Source organism: Cygnus atratus, chromosome Z, assembly GCF_013377495.2.
Source record: "Cygnus atratus isolate AKBS03 ecotype Queensland, Australia chromosome Z, CAtr_DNAZoo_HiC_assembly, whole genome shotgun sequence".
NCBI classification, from domain to species: Eukaryota; Metazoa; Chordata; class Aves; order Anseriformes; family Anatidae; genus Cygnus; species Cygnus atratus.
In genome coordinates this window covers 73,044,723-73,060,069 of record NC_066396.1, presented here as the reverse complement: position 1 = coordinate 73,060,069, position 15,347 = coordinate 73,044,723, and the positions used below count along the sequence as shown (strand labels likewise).

Sequence of the window (15,347 nt, the reverse complement as noted above, 5' to 3'; positions counted from 1 at the left end):
CCTTGAAATCCTCAGTGTCAAAAATTACTGTGCAAAAATTCCGTTAACATTCCTGAAGATATGGCCCAAATAAAGAAAGAGCAAAGACTGCAGGTTTTGTAATTTTGTAATTTTTACAGATGAATCATATGCTTTTAAAGTTCTCCAGGGAATGTGTTGGTCAGATGGGAAAGTTAAAATGGAAATGAGAACAGGAACATGAAAGAACCTCCTAATCAAGCTGAAGAGGCTGTTTCAAGTCACAGGTTCTCCTAGATTGGCTTCTCGTGATTTGTAATGGTTATGTGAATCTCACTTTCCGCTCTGTTAGGACCTTTCTTGAACACTGCTGCTAAAGATGAATGAAATCGATACTGCTTTCTTGGAGTTACCATCATTTAATCATTCTCCATGAAAAATCTGAGCTTTGCTGTCTCACCAGGACTGGTAATCCTTTCTGCTACCAAATCACCCCCCAAAAGAACATAAAAATCTCATCAGATTAATTCTACATTATTCAGTATGGTTTATACGCACTATTCTGTTTGGTAGTGGTGTCCTACCAGTAGTACAGAAGATAGATAGCTATACCCATTGTATGGCTAGGATGCCATGCTGAGCAGACCAACCATTAGCAGTACAACAGATTGCAAAGCAGTTTTCCCCATAAGAATAAATGTATTCAGGAAAAGATGCATATAGTGTGTTATTTGTTATGCAGTTTGAATATACAGAGAGGCAAGAACAGCTTTATCAGTATTGCTGGCTGGAGGAGTTGTTGGCTTCTCAGAGATCACTGTTCCAAAAGATCTCTTGCGAGTTCAGCAACAAGACTGAACACAAAGTCATTAACCCATTTTTTCCATTCTTCACCCTTGATGAATGTGTTTAACCTTGGTTCATCTAAGGAAGATGTCAATGATGAAAATATCATTCAGAAAGAAGCAGAAAAAATTCGTTTTGTATACAATCTGCTCTGCACACTGTGTCTCATCGTTAACTTTACGGCGATTTTCCAGAACAGTGATCTATGCTGAAAAAGGGACCACTCTTCTTGATGATGATTCTGATGAACCTGCTCCTGCCCATTTATTAGAGCACAGACCTGTTCTGTATAGGTGGGTGTCATGTAGTCCCTGCACATATCCCTTCTGGGTTCTATTAAATTCCAGAGAAAATTGCTTTGCTGTCCATCAAACTCAAATGCTTCATCTCTCAGAATGGTAACTGTGCAAGTAGGTTACAGTTAAATTGTCAGTGACATATCTCCAAAAACACAGAGAAGTAACAGCAGAAAAGTTGCCATCCTCTCTTTTGGGATACTGAGCTTTCAGTCATAAAGTGGGGAAGAATGAGAAATCCCCAAAAGTTAAAATCACTGTCTCCATCAGCTGTTACTTCATTAAGATTTTGGTTTCCTTTTATTCTGCAGTTATGCCATCATTTTACTAGAAATTGCCACAAGAAGTGACCCTATGCCAGTAAGTAAAGGTGAACTTTGAAGTCTGCCTGGTAATTTTAATTCTGTTTCTGCTGAAGATACAAATCAAATGCTGAGCACCTGTACCTTTTTTTCGTGTTTGTTTGTTTAAGCACCCATTTTCCTCTGGATTTTTCGGTGCAAATTCAGTTCCAATGGAACATGCAACTAGGGTTTCCACATAAACCTAACAGTCTCCCCTTCAGGACTTTAGAGAAGAGTGTATGAAGAAAATAATTGTACTTCCAAAATTGCTTTTGTGTCAGCTCTCTGACATTAAATGTGAGGACAAAGGTATGCCTTAGCATCTTTCTTTTGTATGCAGTTGTTCCTTGCCCTTCCTGCCATCCATAGACACTTTCAGTGGAGTATTGCACTGGTAAGAATATCTTAAAAGAGCACCTGACCTCTTTATAAGGAAAATGTCTTGTTTGCATGTGTCTCATGATCAGTGCTAAGTGGCAAACAAAAACATGCACCTTGAAAGTGAGACTAGAGGTTCTGGATACGTAACAATGTACTGTCTGAAATAATTTGCACAACAATAGTTCTAAAAACTAAAACTCAAAGCTGACATTCTTCCACTTCTAAGGGTTTGTGACAACAGACCAACAAAGGTCTTGTTGATTCTCAAAAGTCACCAAATGTCTTGCCAGGTATTAATTTTTAGTTTACTTGGTGCAAATACTGAGACTGAACCCTTCCAGCTATGAAAAAGCTTATAAACAAGGCTGCTCAGATTAGACTGAACTTCATATATGTGTATATATATATATATATATAATTATTATTATTGTTATTTTCTTTCTCTCTGTCCTCTTATTTAAAAACAGAAGTGATCTTCTGCTGATGGGAAGTTGTCATAAAAGTAATGATGATCACAGTAATGTATTGTCAAAAGGATATATAAAAACACACTACCTTTTCAGCTTTGTTTAATCCCTTTTTCTCTAGAAAGATGATGTGCATTCAGCTGAATATTCTTGGTGTCCACCTTTGGCAGAATTAATTTCAGGGAAGGCTGAGAATTCTTGCCCATGTCCCACAGATTACATAGAGGTGAGATATAATATTACATACAAAAATTCTTTATTGAAGTAGACTTAAGAAATGTGACTGAACTTTCATGGCAATGAACGTAAGCAACTCAGAAATCAAGAAGCACATCTCAAACAAAACACAATGAAATTTCTTTAATATCCTTTAAAAAAAAAACAGTCAATTTGTCCCCTCAAATTTTGAGTGTAATAATCTTTTTTTTTTTTTTTCTTAATATTCAGTTATGATTTGTGTGCAATTTCAGTTTATTCTATGTGTTGGTTCCATGCATAATTTATATTAGTTGTATCTGTTTAGCTTACAGATGAAGTGCTTTCAAATGTTGAAGTATATGTTTCAGGCAAAGTATGAGTTCAATTTGATTCTCATGCAAAAGATCTATGTTTTTTGTAGCCTCAAACTGACTAAAAAGAAACCTCATTCCATCTCTGTTCAATTAAATCTGAACAAAATTGTGGCATCCTTATTTCAGTTTAAGAGCTAAATAATTAATCTTCTGTGCCTTGTAGCAACTGAAATGTATCAAGCTTCTCATAAGCAGTATTCGATTTCAGTGGGAAGTTAATGTTTTAAAGATGTATTTGAGTTTTTAAATGCTTGTGAATATTTTGTACAGACAAGTCTTCATGTGACTCCAATTGCATAACAATGACTTAAAACACAAGACAAGAGCTTAAACAGAGTTTGGCAGGACTAATGCGAACATCTACTTCATGATTTCCCCTAGCTGAATTTTCATGAACTTAAATTCTTCATTCAATTATACAGTATAGATCTGTATAGTTCAGGAGACCTCAGTATAGTCCTACTATTTTTCACAAGCTGTAGATAGGGCTTCACACACATTTTTAGCACCGAGAAAAAAATAATATTAATTGGAAACACTACCTGTGCATGAAATGACAAAAGGCTGTTTGTTTCTCTCATTCTCTTTCTGTGTCACAGCTAATCAGAAAGTGCAGAAAAAATAATCCAGTCCAAAGGCCTACGTTTGAACAAGTCAAGAAAATGTTATACAAGATGAATCCTAATAAAGTTAGCCCTGTTGACATGATGATGACTCTGGTAATTTTAGATTTTTAATCCAATTCAAATTAATCTGGTTACAATGGCCTTCACATCTCTACTTCTGGTTTTGTTTGGTGTGGGGTTTTGTGTATGTGTTGTTTTTTGTTTTTTTTTTTGTTTGATCTCATTTATATTTAATAAAAACACTCAGTCATTCACTCACCTCCAGCAGATTAATTGTAATTTAAACTGCAAAAAAAAAATAAGCTGCAGTTCTGTTGAGGCCCATTTTTCCTTCTCATCCCATTTCTGTCAGTTCTTAAATTTTTCAACTTCTTTACAGGGGAACACTTTTGTTTCTTCATTCAAATGCCATTGTTTTTTTTATGTACTTGCAGGAAATTACAGCCTCCCCTGTGGCTAGGGGGTGGTTTTACAGAACTGGGGGTATAGAATCCCTGCATACCTCAAGTATGTTTACAGATGCATTTTGAGCATCTTAAGCCCACCAGGAGAAAAGAGACTCTTGTCTCCACAGCTTGTTGCCTCCCACAGAGCAAGGATGCAAAAAACATAGCATAGCATAGTATAGCATAGCATAGCAGGAAAGTTTATGAAAGAGCTTTGTAAGATTTTGACAAAAGGTTGAGAATTACATTCTTCTTCGGTTTTGGTAACGTATTTTAATATACATCCGTAGCTTGATCTCTGTATTGGATTTGTCCTCTAATTTTTACATAGACTCTGAAATCTCTAGGATTGATGTCCGCCTTCTTAGGTGTAAGCAACAATTTAAAATCTGGAATCATTAATTTACCTATGGAGAAATCTTGTCTTTGGATTTTTTAAGGAAAATTTAGTTATCTCAGACCTGGGCCTTTGCTTATCTAAATATTTTCAAAGCAAAATCATTCAAATGCTTAAATCCTATCCAACTGTGAATCTGTTTCAGTAAATGGATTATTTTGTGCATTTCTCCATGTTATTTAGATGGAGAAATATAGTAAACACCTGGAGATACTGGTTTCTGAGAGAACTCAGGATTTAATGCATGAAAAACAGAAGACTGATCGTCTGTTGTATAGTAAGTTCTGTAGCAAAAAAGCTGGATATTCTTCTCAATAATATTTGATTTTAAATTTCTGATTACAAACAGAGAAATGCCTTAATAGGTGATTATTTAAAAAATAATGTTTAGTTGGTGATTAATTGATGCATATGTTCCTTGCAAATTTGAAAAGATGTTGAACTGCTTTTTATATTCCCCCCAGTAAAAGTCAATGCTCTAATATCGGGAGACTTTGACTGGATAATCTGCAATGCTCTGGCTTATTTTTATCCTGTTTAGCAGTCCTTCTGTATAGTTGTAAATATTGGGGAATTTTGGATTGATGTTACTTTTGATGGAAGCACATATTCTGGAATTCCTAAGGATAAAAGAAATGTGGAATAGGCATAACTCTTAGGAGAGGAAAAGGAAAAGGACATGAAAGTGCAAGATCAGAAATAATGAAGATCAAGAAAATCTAAGAGATAATAAACAAGCTTGGAATGTATAGATATTGATTTATCTTAACTAAAAATCGTGGGTCATCTGAAAAATCTGGATTTGTTATCAGTGAGATTTACTGTGAATTCTCACCTTAAAAAAGAATAGATTTTGTTGCTGGACTGTTTTCTCCTTAAAAATATTTCACCTTTATGAACATTGTTTTTATACCTTTAAACAAGCATGTTATGATTGCTGTGTTCTTTTATCCATGTCAAAATAGTAACAGTATGCTACCTTCTATAACAGGTATGTTGCCAAAGCAAGTAGCAGATGATCTCAGGCAGGGGAAACGTGCACAAGCTCAAAGTTACTTAAGTGCCACCATCTTTTTCAGGTAAATAAAAATGAAATATAGTAATAGAAATGACTCCTGAAGAAACATCTAGGCTCTTAGCAGAGGTGAAGCTCCTAGCAGAGCACCAAATCTCTATCAAAACTGCCACTGCTTGTACCAGGTGGCAACATTTGACTCTGCAAATGAACGTCTTTCAAAATTCTCACATTCTTATTTTTTTCATTAAAATAATGCAGATAAAAAATGAAACTACTGCGGAGCTCTAAAATCACTCTATGTATGTATTACACAGGATAGGCCTAAGTAAAGGTTCCAGTATTTAGCTGTGTAGAGGAAGCATATCTTTGCTTAGAGTCCACATACCTTTACAGGTTTTGACACTTGGTGTGGTTATGTGTGCTTGAAGCAACAACTGTATTACATCTTCACCTGTCATAAGTGGATAGCTATTAAGTTCTCTTTCTTCATTTGTACATAATCAAAAATTGAAGACTAAATAGTCTTTGAGAGATTAAAGTGTAGCCGTAAAAAAAAAAAAAAGTTTATGCCATTCGTAAGCAGAAAGACTTAGGTCAGTCAGTCCTTTTAAATGGGAGGCATTTATTTTCATTTTAAGCAAATGTTTGAAGATAGAACTATTCTGTAAGATACTCAGCCAAGGAAATACTGAAAAAAAATTAATATTGAGCAAATTCAACTGAGAAATTATTATTGTGTGTCTGGGATTACCAGTTTGCTGTGGCTAAGACAATGCCTATGTTCTTTTTGTGCTTTACAGTGACATAGTTGGCTTCACTCAGCTTTCCAGCAGCAGCACACCTTACCAAGTGGTAGATCTCTTGAACAAGCTTTATACAGCTTTTGATGAAATCATAGATAACTATGATGTCTATAAGGTGGAGACAATAGGAGATGCCTGTAAGTTCCTTGAATTGTGGGCAATGATGGGACATTAGGGTAGAGACTGATGACAATTAAGAACAGGTGAAGGAGATTTGCAAAGCTTATTACCACTGGGAAGACACAAAACAATTGGGGCAGAAGTCCTAGCACACCCTTAGCAATTTTTAGCAACATTTTCCTACATACATTTCATCAGTTCTGCAGTTGGTGAATGTTGTGGATGGGATGTTTGGGCTGAGTGAACAATCCCTGATGTTTATTTAGTTCCTATGACCTGCAAGGTCTAAATTTAAACCTTGGCAACTGACTAATCCCAATTGGAAACTTTTGTTTCACAGCAGCAAGACTGAAAAATTTACCTTCTGCATGGGAACATAAATGACATTCTCTAAGCTATACTATCTCTGTCTTTGTTCAAAGACAGCGACAGCCTTCTGCCCCAGTCTGTATGGGTTTGGCTGCCTATTCCTTTTGGATTTTTAGGAAAACAACATTTTAATTGCCATTGTAGAAACCTTCTGGCACCTGACTATCATTATAGCTGAGTTTCATCCAAAACCCAGCAGAATCCAGCAGTTTTGGATGAGACAAACAGGAATTCTTTAGCTAGTAGAGAATTAAAACATAACAAAATAAAACAAGCTAGGTTTTTGATTGAACACTTTATAGAGCACAGAATTCTTGAAAAAATGCACCTGAGAAATCCCGAAGAGACGTGTTTCTTCACCCACACAGTAAGAGTCGCTGCCAGTAGGTATAGGACAGGGTCTGGTGGGAATCATATACCCAAAGACAAAAGGTATTAAGCAGCCACCTGCCCACTATCTGTCCCATTTGAAAGATCCAAAGATCCTCAGGAGAGGGAGGGAGGGATATGCCTTATGAAAAGTAAGAAGGAAATCCAATGTTTTTCAGAGGCAGTGTAATTACATACATGAGCTGTTGCTCTGTACTTCTCTTGTTTCTGTCTGTCTCTGCACAGCAGGTATAGCTGTGCCTCAGGATATGAGGAAATAGTGCTTTTATGTTTTTCTAACTTAGCAGCATCTGGTAATCATGTGTGTAATTCAAAGGTTAACACAGTTGCATTGTTATTTAAAGATATGGTAGTGTCGGGAGTACCCAGAGAGAATGGGATCCTTCATGCCGGTGAGATCGCAAGCATGGCTTTAGACCTTGTGGCCGTCTGCAAGACGTTTAAGATCCCACACAAGCCCAACACCCTCCTAAAGATAAGAGCAGGAATACATTCAGGTATGTTGAGAGGGCTGTGAAAGAATCCCCCTCTGGTTTAACAAATGTTTCCGTACTGTCATTTCCTCTCCATTTAAAAATGAAGCAAATTTCCTGACATGGGATGGAGCACCTTATAGAGGTCATCCCAGCAGAATAGGTTATTGGGTACATGTAACTTTGGGAAAACAGTTTGGAATCCAACACTGGAAACACAGTATGGTCCCAGTACTTTAAGGTACTGATCTAAGTGGGGACTGCATTCTGTGTCTGTTACTTGTCCTTTTCATCTGTTCTGTTCTCAGAACAGTGAGTTGCTTCTTCAGTCTTTGTTCTAGCCTTCACTCTCAGACTCCCAGCTCCCTGATCTAAGCTTATATATGATTGCAGCTCCTTTTTGATAGACAGAGTCGGACATGTATTGTGCAGCTCAGCATCTGCAAGTTGAGTGGCTTATGTTATCTCAGCAAAGATCAGATCTTCTGTATTTCAAATCCCCTGGGGCTGACATGAAGGAATCAAAACTAATATTTGAAGCACATGGTCATTTTCTGCCTTCAGCAAGAGCAGGTTGTTTCCTATTCCCACTTTTCCACATGACTAGAGGATGTTTTGCGGGCAGCTCCTACTGTGAGCATTCCTATCTCCCTGTCCTACAAAATATTCTTTCGTAGTGTTGAAAAATGATTTCTGCAGGTGCAGAAACTCATGCATGATACTTCCATCCCATCCTTACTTCCTCCACTATTCTCTTTTGACGCCCTTTTGCAGTTCCCTTCATGGCTCTCTGCAAGGCATATGTAAACATGATGCATAATCCATCCAAGATAGTACTGGCATTTCTTCCTTATCTTTTTAATAAATGGGATATAAGGAAATGTAGGAAGCAGCCAGGAGGCTCTATGGCTGAGTATGTGATTTAAAAACACAACGTATTTTATTTTATTTTCTTAACAGGGGCAGTTGTAGCTGGGGTTGTTGGGACCAAAATGCCACGGTATTGTTTATTTGGAGATACCGTGAACACAGCTTCCAGGATGGAATCTACCAGTGAAGGTATCAAGCTGCAAACTGCAGCTGCAGTTCTGACCACCCCTTAATGAGTACTGCAAAAATGTTATGCTGAGAAATGTCGAGTCCTGTCCTATTTCAATGACTTCAAGTTCTGTAAGGATGGTGTTGATTTCTGTAGCCAAATTTGCAGATGCTGTTCTCTACAACCTTTGTAACCATCCCCTTGATTTCCCAAGTCTTAGAGGGGGATCATGGCTTTGCAGTTCTCTACAATAAGAAATGGTGTACAAGAATCAGATTTTGGAGAAGATAAAAGAAAGAGTTAAATGTGTAGGTTAACTGTTTATATTCTTTCCTTGCACCCAGCTGCGTTTATAGGAAAAATATTTTCATGAATCCTTTTTTTAACTAATAACTTTCATCCCAGGAAGAACACAGGAGATAGTAAGATGCCATGGGAGCTGTGTCTGTCTTTAGCCAATATAGAAGGTTATATATGTGTTTCCCAAAAAAAGAGATTAGACAGAAATCTCTGTAGATTAAACCACGGAGTTATCTTCACTTCTTCCCAGGGGATAACAGGACCCCATGTATAGCTAACAAGCTTTATTTTCAGCCAGTATGAGTATCTGAATCTCAGCTTCTGAAATATTTTAGCCTGAACAACAAGAACTGGAAAAAATAAAATAAAATAAAATAAAATAAAATAAAATAAAATAAAATAAATAAAATAAAATAAAATAAAATAAATAAAATAAAATAAAATAAAATAAAATAAAATAAAAAATAAAATAATAAAGAATGAGGGAATGAATCAAGGCCAGACATCATGGATGCCATGTTTTTGTTTCTTTCAGTCATGAAATGAAGCTAAATAGTTTTATGGCTTATATTGTGATGCTTTCTAAAATGAATTTTTGAATTAGGTGAAATCTGAGGTGTTGTCAAATTTAATTTTAGGATAGAAAGTGATACTCAATATTTTGCATGATCCACTAAAAACAAAGCAGGAAGAAGAAGAGTGGTCCTACATCATGGCTTTGGAGGATTAGCCTGGGGATTTGAGAATCAAGCCAGATCCATTCCTTCTTACCATTATAAACATTTTTTTCCAAAGCAAATGAGTGGAACACACGCAGCATTTTTCCTCCTGTCACTCTCCCCAAAAGCTCCTCTCCTCCTCATCCTCTTTTCAGGCTCCTTGTATGGTCTCATTGAAAGTGTTTTGAAAGTGATGATTTCAAAATCTACTTCCGTCATTCTTGATATTTCATCTTTTGTTCTGTATGTATCTCATAAAGAAGAAAAAAAAGAAAAAAAGAAAAATAAAAGAAAAATAAAAGGAAAATAAAAGATTTGGGGGGCAATTTTCCACATTGTGCAAAAATTTGCTGCTTTTTTTTTTTTTTTTTTCAAAAGCAGGAGTATTCTGAACTCATACTATCTGTCCTGCTCTTTGATCTTTATTCTCTCATTTGCAAAAGGCAAACAGCCAATGTTTAGGTACAGATAGTTTCTCAGCTAAGGAAAAAAACATTGTCAAAAATAAACAGATAAATAGATAAATGAATAGTGGAAGTATTGTAGTATTATCCCTTACCCCTGTTTTTATTTACAGGCTTGGGGACAGAGCAAGAATGGCATTTTCCTTTATGGTTAGACTTCGCTGAAAACTTTTTGTATGATGGCAGCACTGGGCTTTTATTAACCATGATGTAAAACTATGCATGTAGAGCTTTCTTCACTAGATGAAAAGGGTGCTTGTCAGTAATTTCAGTCAGGTGGCTATGAGGAGTAGAAAAATAATATTGGATGCAGGATGTGAAGAGTAGAGTTTGCTGACAGCCATGTATTTGTCCCGAGATGCCCTCACAAAGAGGCCAGGATATCGGAGCTTGTGTGTGAACATTTCAAATAACAGAGGAATGACAGCAAAGACATGAAAACAGAAAGAGGAAGTTCATTAATGAGCCTTGAAGTCTTTGGCACACAGAGGGATATATGTCTGTTTTGAATGGTTAAATCATTACAACAATATGACAATTGTCTCTTTTTCCAGCTCTTAAAATACAGTGCAGTTCAAGTGCATACCAGCTGTTGGAGCAGATTGGAGAGTATGTGTTAGTATGCCGTGGGAATTTACAAGTCAAGGTGTGTATGCAACATTTATACTCAGCTTTTCAGAGAGGAGAGTGTGAAAGTACTCTGGAGTTCCTGAATTTTAACCCATGCAGTCCTCTGTATCTCAAAATCCATGGGTTTTATTTCCTGACCCTTAAAAGAGGGGCTTAGGCTTTAAATCAGGACCAATTCCATGGGCTTGTTAATGGACAACCCTGATAATTCAGAGAGTGAAGGACTAAGCCCAGCTTGGAAGTACTGCTTGTCAAGTCATTCCTTAATGAAATCAAATATGTTAATTAAGAGAAAATATAAATAGTAACACTTCCATAAGAGGACTAGTATACTTGTGGACGCAGTTTTGGATGGGACTTCAAATAATTGCTTTAATCCATGGTGCTTCCATTAGAGCACGGTCTTTCAAGGCAAGGTTTGGTGCCTGTTTTCCTACATGTAAAATGGCTGACAGGCACATCAGCTTCCTTTCAGGACTTACTTAAGGTGATATGAGAAGATTATTACAAAAATGATGGGTGGTATTTTAACCCCATGATTCATTTTCTTCCTCAGGGGAAAGGAGACATGGTAACTTACTGGCTTGAAGGTAAGAAAACCTCTGCCACCCAGAAGGAAGTCCCCAGCCCATCTGTGACTCTTCAAGATCCCAACAGAACTTCGTTTAGTTTGATACCAGGTGTCTTTCAGGGTGATCCTCTCTCAAGTCCTGCTTACTAGCCACTCACTGACTTCAACATCCATACGACTTTCAGCCTGTTAGATGACCCTGCTGATTTAGAAAGCAAGAAAATAGATAGCATGTCCCTTCCTTTGGCCTTGTGGTTGTATTAGCCTAGATTTTATTCACTGGTATTCCTCTTCTACCAGTGGCAAGATAAAAAAAAATATATAACAAACAAAAACAAACAAACAAACAAAAAACCTGGGCGTTACTGGGTAATGGCCAGTAGCCACCATTGCCTCACAGCCGGTCGGCTGGACATTCAAGCCTGTAGCTGCTCTGACAGTAAAGAAATAGACAGAGTAGTGTTACTGTTTAGTAGTATGATAAACCTTGTGGGTGTGATTGGTTTTGTGGTGAGAAAGGAAAAACATGACATGTAGATTGTGATAGAAAACAAGGCCCAGTCAAAGAGGGAGTGAAGCAGTGCAATTGTAGTCAATACAAGCCCAAATGAGAATTTGGATTCCTGCTTCAGTTTCATCTCCATTGCCAGGAGCATAAAAAGAATAAGAAGAAAGTCTGGGATAGTTCCATAGATTCGACACTCAGTAATACCTTCCATGTTTGTCCAGAGATCTGAAAACCTTAGGACAGCAATGGAAAGCATTTCAAGCTGTTACACAGAGGAGAGTCCATTACAGCTGCCCTTGTCTTCAGCTGCTCTGGGACCTCTCTGAAACACTACACTTAACATTAGCTTGTATTATGTGGTTGCTTTGACTAAAGTGGCTGTGAACCCCCTATTGCTGGCTAGTTATCTGACTGTGAAACCAGGCAGACCTCTGAGTCACTGTGTAATTTAGGACACGGTTTAGAAAAGGTCATTCCTGAACAAGCATTTCCTGTAAAGAGAGATGCATTACTACAAGTGGAGTAATCTGTTGATGAACATGGTCTGTAAGCATTGCTGGTATTGACTTTCTTTAAAGACAAAGTGTATGTATGGTAAAACCTGCCTGTACTTTTTAGGGTTCAATTTATGGCAGTAAATTACTTTCCAAGGCTAACATATTTTTGAAGAGTTTGGGCAGTTCAGGTGAACTGATTAAAAGTGCAACAGAATTAGATATGTAAAATAGTTGAAGAAAGCATAGAGTCACAGCAGTTCCACCATAACGCCATCTGGGCTGGCCAAACATGACTGGGAGGAGGCGAAAAGGAAGGACTGTAAGTGACATAGCAGCATTTACTCTCCTTTTTCTGCTTCCTTACCCTCCAGTCCATTCCTGATCCTACGTACATTTACAAAAACATACATATAAAAGCAGTTTTTCTGTCTGTAAATTTGTGTAGCTCAAACAAGCAGCTGACTAGTTGCCCATGTTCCCATGAAGTCAGCATAGTTTTAATGCTGAATATTTGGTATGTGATAGTAAGAAGAGATTGACATTACAGTTTCTTCTTCAGCTTCTATGGGAAGTAAATGCAGCAATAGCATTAGATTGCTCCGAGATGCTTAATGGAAGTAGAAACCTAAATCCTTCCATGTTACAGAAGACTTATTTGAAATAATAGTTTAAAAAAAATAAAAATAGAACATACTGAGTGAAATTCTGTCTCAGAAATCTGTGGGAATACTGGCAATATTGGCAAGGAACATGCATAGAGCTATCTTAGCACATGAGATCCCAACATGGAACCTGTCCTAATTTTTAAAAAGTTGAATTTTAAATTCATTTCGTATTTTTTTATAAACTTGAAAAGTTCCTTTCTCTATTTTTGAATTTCATATTAGTACCTGGTGCAGTACAGTTATCGTATTTGAAATCTTAGCAAAATAAACCTTTCAGTTGTCCAGAGTATAGCGCTGACCTTTAATAAAAACTTTTCCTTTATCCCAATGCTACATAGATATTTTGAAACTCTCTGCCATATTATAGTACTGCATGGTGTATAATGTAGTTTACATTATCCCTTTAATGAGTTAGCATGCTTTCTGTTCTTACTAGAAAGGTGCATACCAAAGGATCTTTTATCAAATATGAATGTGAAAGCATGTGCTTTGTTATATGTTCTTCTGGAGAAGCATTGCAGTTTTAACTCACCTGCTTTATTTTAATGTTCTCAGAATTAAAAGCTTAGAATCGAATGTGTTCTGAGTCTAAAGTTTTCTAGATATAAATGAATGCTGAGTGACCATTAGCGATCTTGTTGGATGATCAGCCTCCACCACGGATATCCTTGGGTAGTATTCAAATTCTGCTGATGATAATGGACAGACTCCTGTTGACTTCAAGCGGCTTGAAGTCTGTATGGCTATTTGCAAAAGAGGTGCAGCTCAGGGAGCACCAGTGCCATCCTAACTCTCAGTTTTTTCACTGTCTCTTGATCCTCTCCTTGAAGAGAGTATCTCCAGAATGAGAACCAGATTATTTTCTAAGTTCTGTTGAATCTGTGGTATCTCTCCTGAGACTTCAAACAGTAGTCCTCATTAATGTCAGTTGTCGTCTGACTGTGATACAACTGTTCATTTTCCAGAATACAGAAGTAATGAAAGTTACGGATACAAACTGAAGTGTCCTCAGCCAACTGGCAAGTATGTAAGATTTAACTCAAGACTTTTGAAAGTTGTTGTCGATGCCTACAGCCATATTTCATTTCCACCTACCAAAACAACAGGCAAGTTACAGGGACGTGCACTACAGAGTTACACAGATTTTATCAGGCATTAGATAAAATGCAGCAATCTTCAGAGGTTGTACTACACAACTAGCTCAGCAAAGGTGGTTGCAGCATAAAGCCTGTGAGATGTGCCCTGCTTTTACCTTCTGGGTATGACATAACTACAGAGATCTTTTTTTTTTTCTTTTTTTTTTTTCCTCTGTATTGTGGCCACACAAGCATATATGTACATATATATATATATAATACGCATAATATAATATATTTATATATAAACATTCTAGTTATAAATATAACTATATAAGGAGACATTACTGCAAATCAATATCCAGTATAAAGTCACAAAACTGTTGACAGCTATATTAGAAGTGTCTCAGATTTGAACACTGCAGACATCTCAGGTTTGATCCCACTGAGGGAACACAGGATGGTTGCCACCATGAAACTTCAGATACAAGGGCAAGGTGGTCTTTGTATCACCTGCAAAACAAAAGTGCTGCCCCATTCTGCTGCTCTAAATCTATATCCTTGTGTGGGAATTCACTTGAGACAAATGCTACTGAAATTCAGCTCCCCAGAAGGTTCTGCTATAGCTCCCAGTATTTCTCACTGCCTGAGAAATACAGAGAGGTGTTGTGGCTCCCCTGGAAGCTGCTGTCTAAAGTCCTCGTGACCATGGCAATGCAGAAAAGCTCTGTCGACTGATTGCTGTCTGCTCTGTGAAGTCTGACAAGCAGCATGATGCACATCTATGAGATGCATTAAATCTGCAGAGATTCACATCCCAGTCATTTCAGTGTCTACAGTTATGGAACATAATGCAATGGATACCGATAATGTATTCATGATGTGGTGATCTTATGAAAATCTTGTGTGTTTTATTGTTTGTTTATTGTATGATTATTGCCCATTGCAGCCCGATATACATGCAGGTGAGGACGCAGGCATGTACTTTAAATAAATCTCATAACACAAAAAAATGACTTAAGAAAGTCTTTAATTGGATTGATAAACCATCACTTTTTTTTCACTTTGAATGTTGAGGAATAGATTGAATAACCACAACATTTAAAAAAGTCGCAACAAGTTAAAAAAAATGGTTAATGTATTTCCAGGTGTAAAACTTCCTAGACTTTTTTCAAACCATTTGCATTGGAAAGAGACTGTATTTTGCCAATGAAAAGTTAGTCTTTATCCCCAGCAAATATCTTTAATTTGCTATTGATATTTGCAGATATCTCCTGTTCCATGCTCCTTTTAGCGTAAACAGAAAAGCTGTCTGCTTCTTCGTACAGCTATGAAGAAACATTAGTTTGTTTAAAGAAAATGAAAGGAAATC

At 37.0% G+C, this 15,347-nt stretch overlaps 1 protein-coding gene across 1 annotated transcript in view; it reads left to right on the top strand.

Moving 5' to 3' along the window:
* The window catches only part of LOC118257031 (atrial natriuretic peptide receptor 1-like), a 34,780-nt gene extending 23,401 nt beyond the window's left edge, over nucleotides 1-11,379 (top strand). The window contains exons 14-23 of the mRNA XM_050716545.1: nucleotides 1,412-1,460; nucleotides 2,414-2,518; nucleotides 3,464-3,583; nucleotides 4,517-4,610; nucleotides 5,325-5,412; nucleotides 6,152-6,291; nucleotides 7,378-7,530; nucleotides 8,467-8,565; nucleotides 10,583-10,674; nucleotides 11,215-11,379. Coding sequence (XP_050572502.1) covers nucleotides 1,412-1,460; nucleotides 2,414-2,518; nucleotides 3,464-3,583; nucleotides 4,517-4,610; nucleotides 5,325-5,412; nucleotides 6,152-6,291; nucleotides 7,378-7,530; nucleotides 8,467-8,565; nucleotides 10,583-10,674; nucleotides 11,215-11,379 — 1,105 coding nt within the window. The remainder of the gene's footprint in view (nucleotides 1-1,411; nucleotides 1,461-2,413; nucleotides 2,519-3,463; nucleotides 3,584-4,516; nucleotides 4,611-5,324; nucleotides 5,413-6,151; nucleotides 6,292-7,377; nucleotides 7,531-8,466; nucleotides 8,566-10,582; nucleotides 10,675-11,214) is intronic.
* The last annotated feature ends 3,968 nt before the right edge of the window (nucleotides 11,380-15,347 follow it).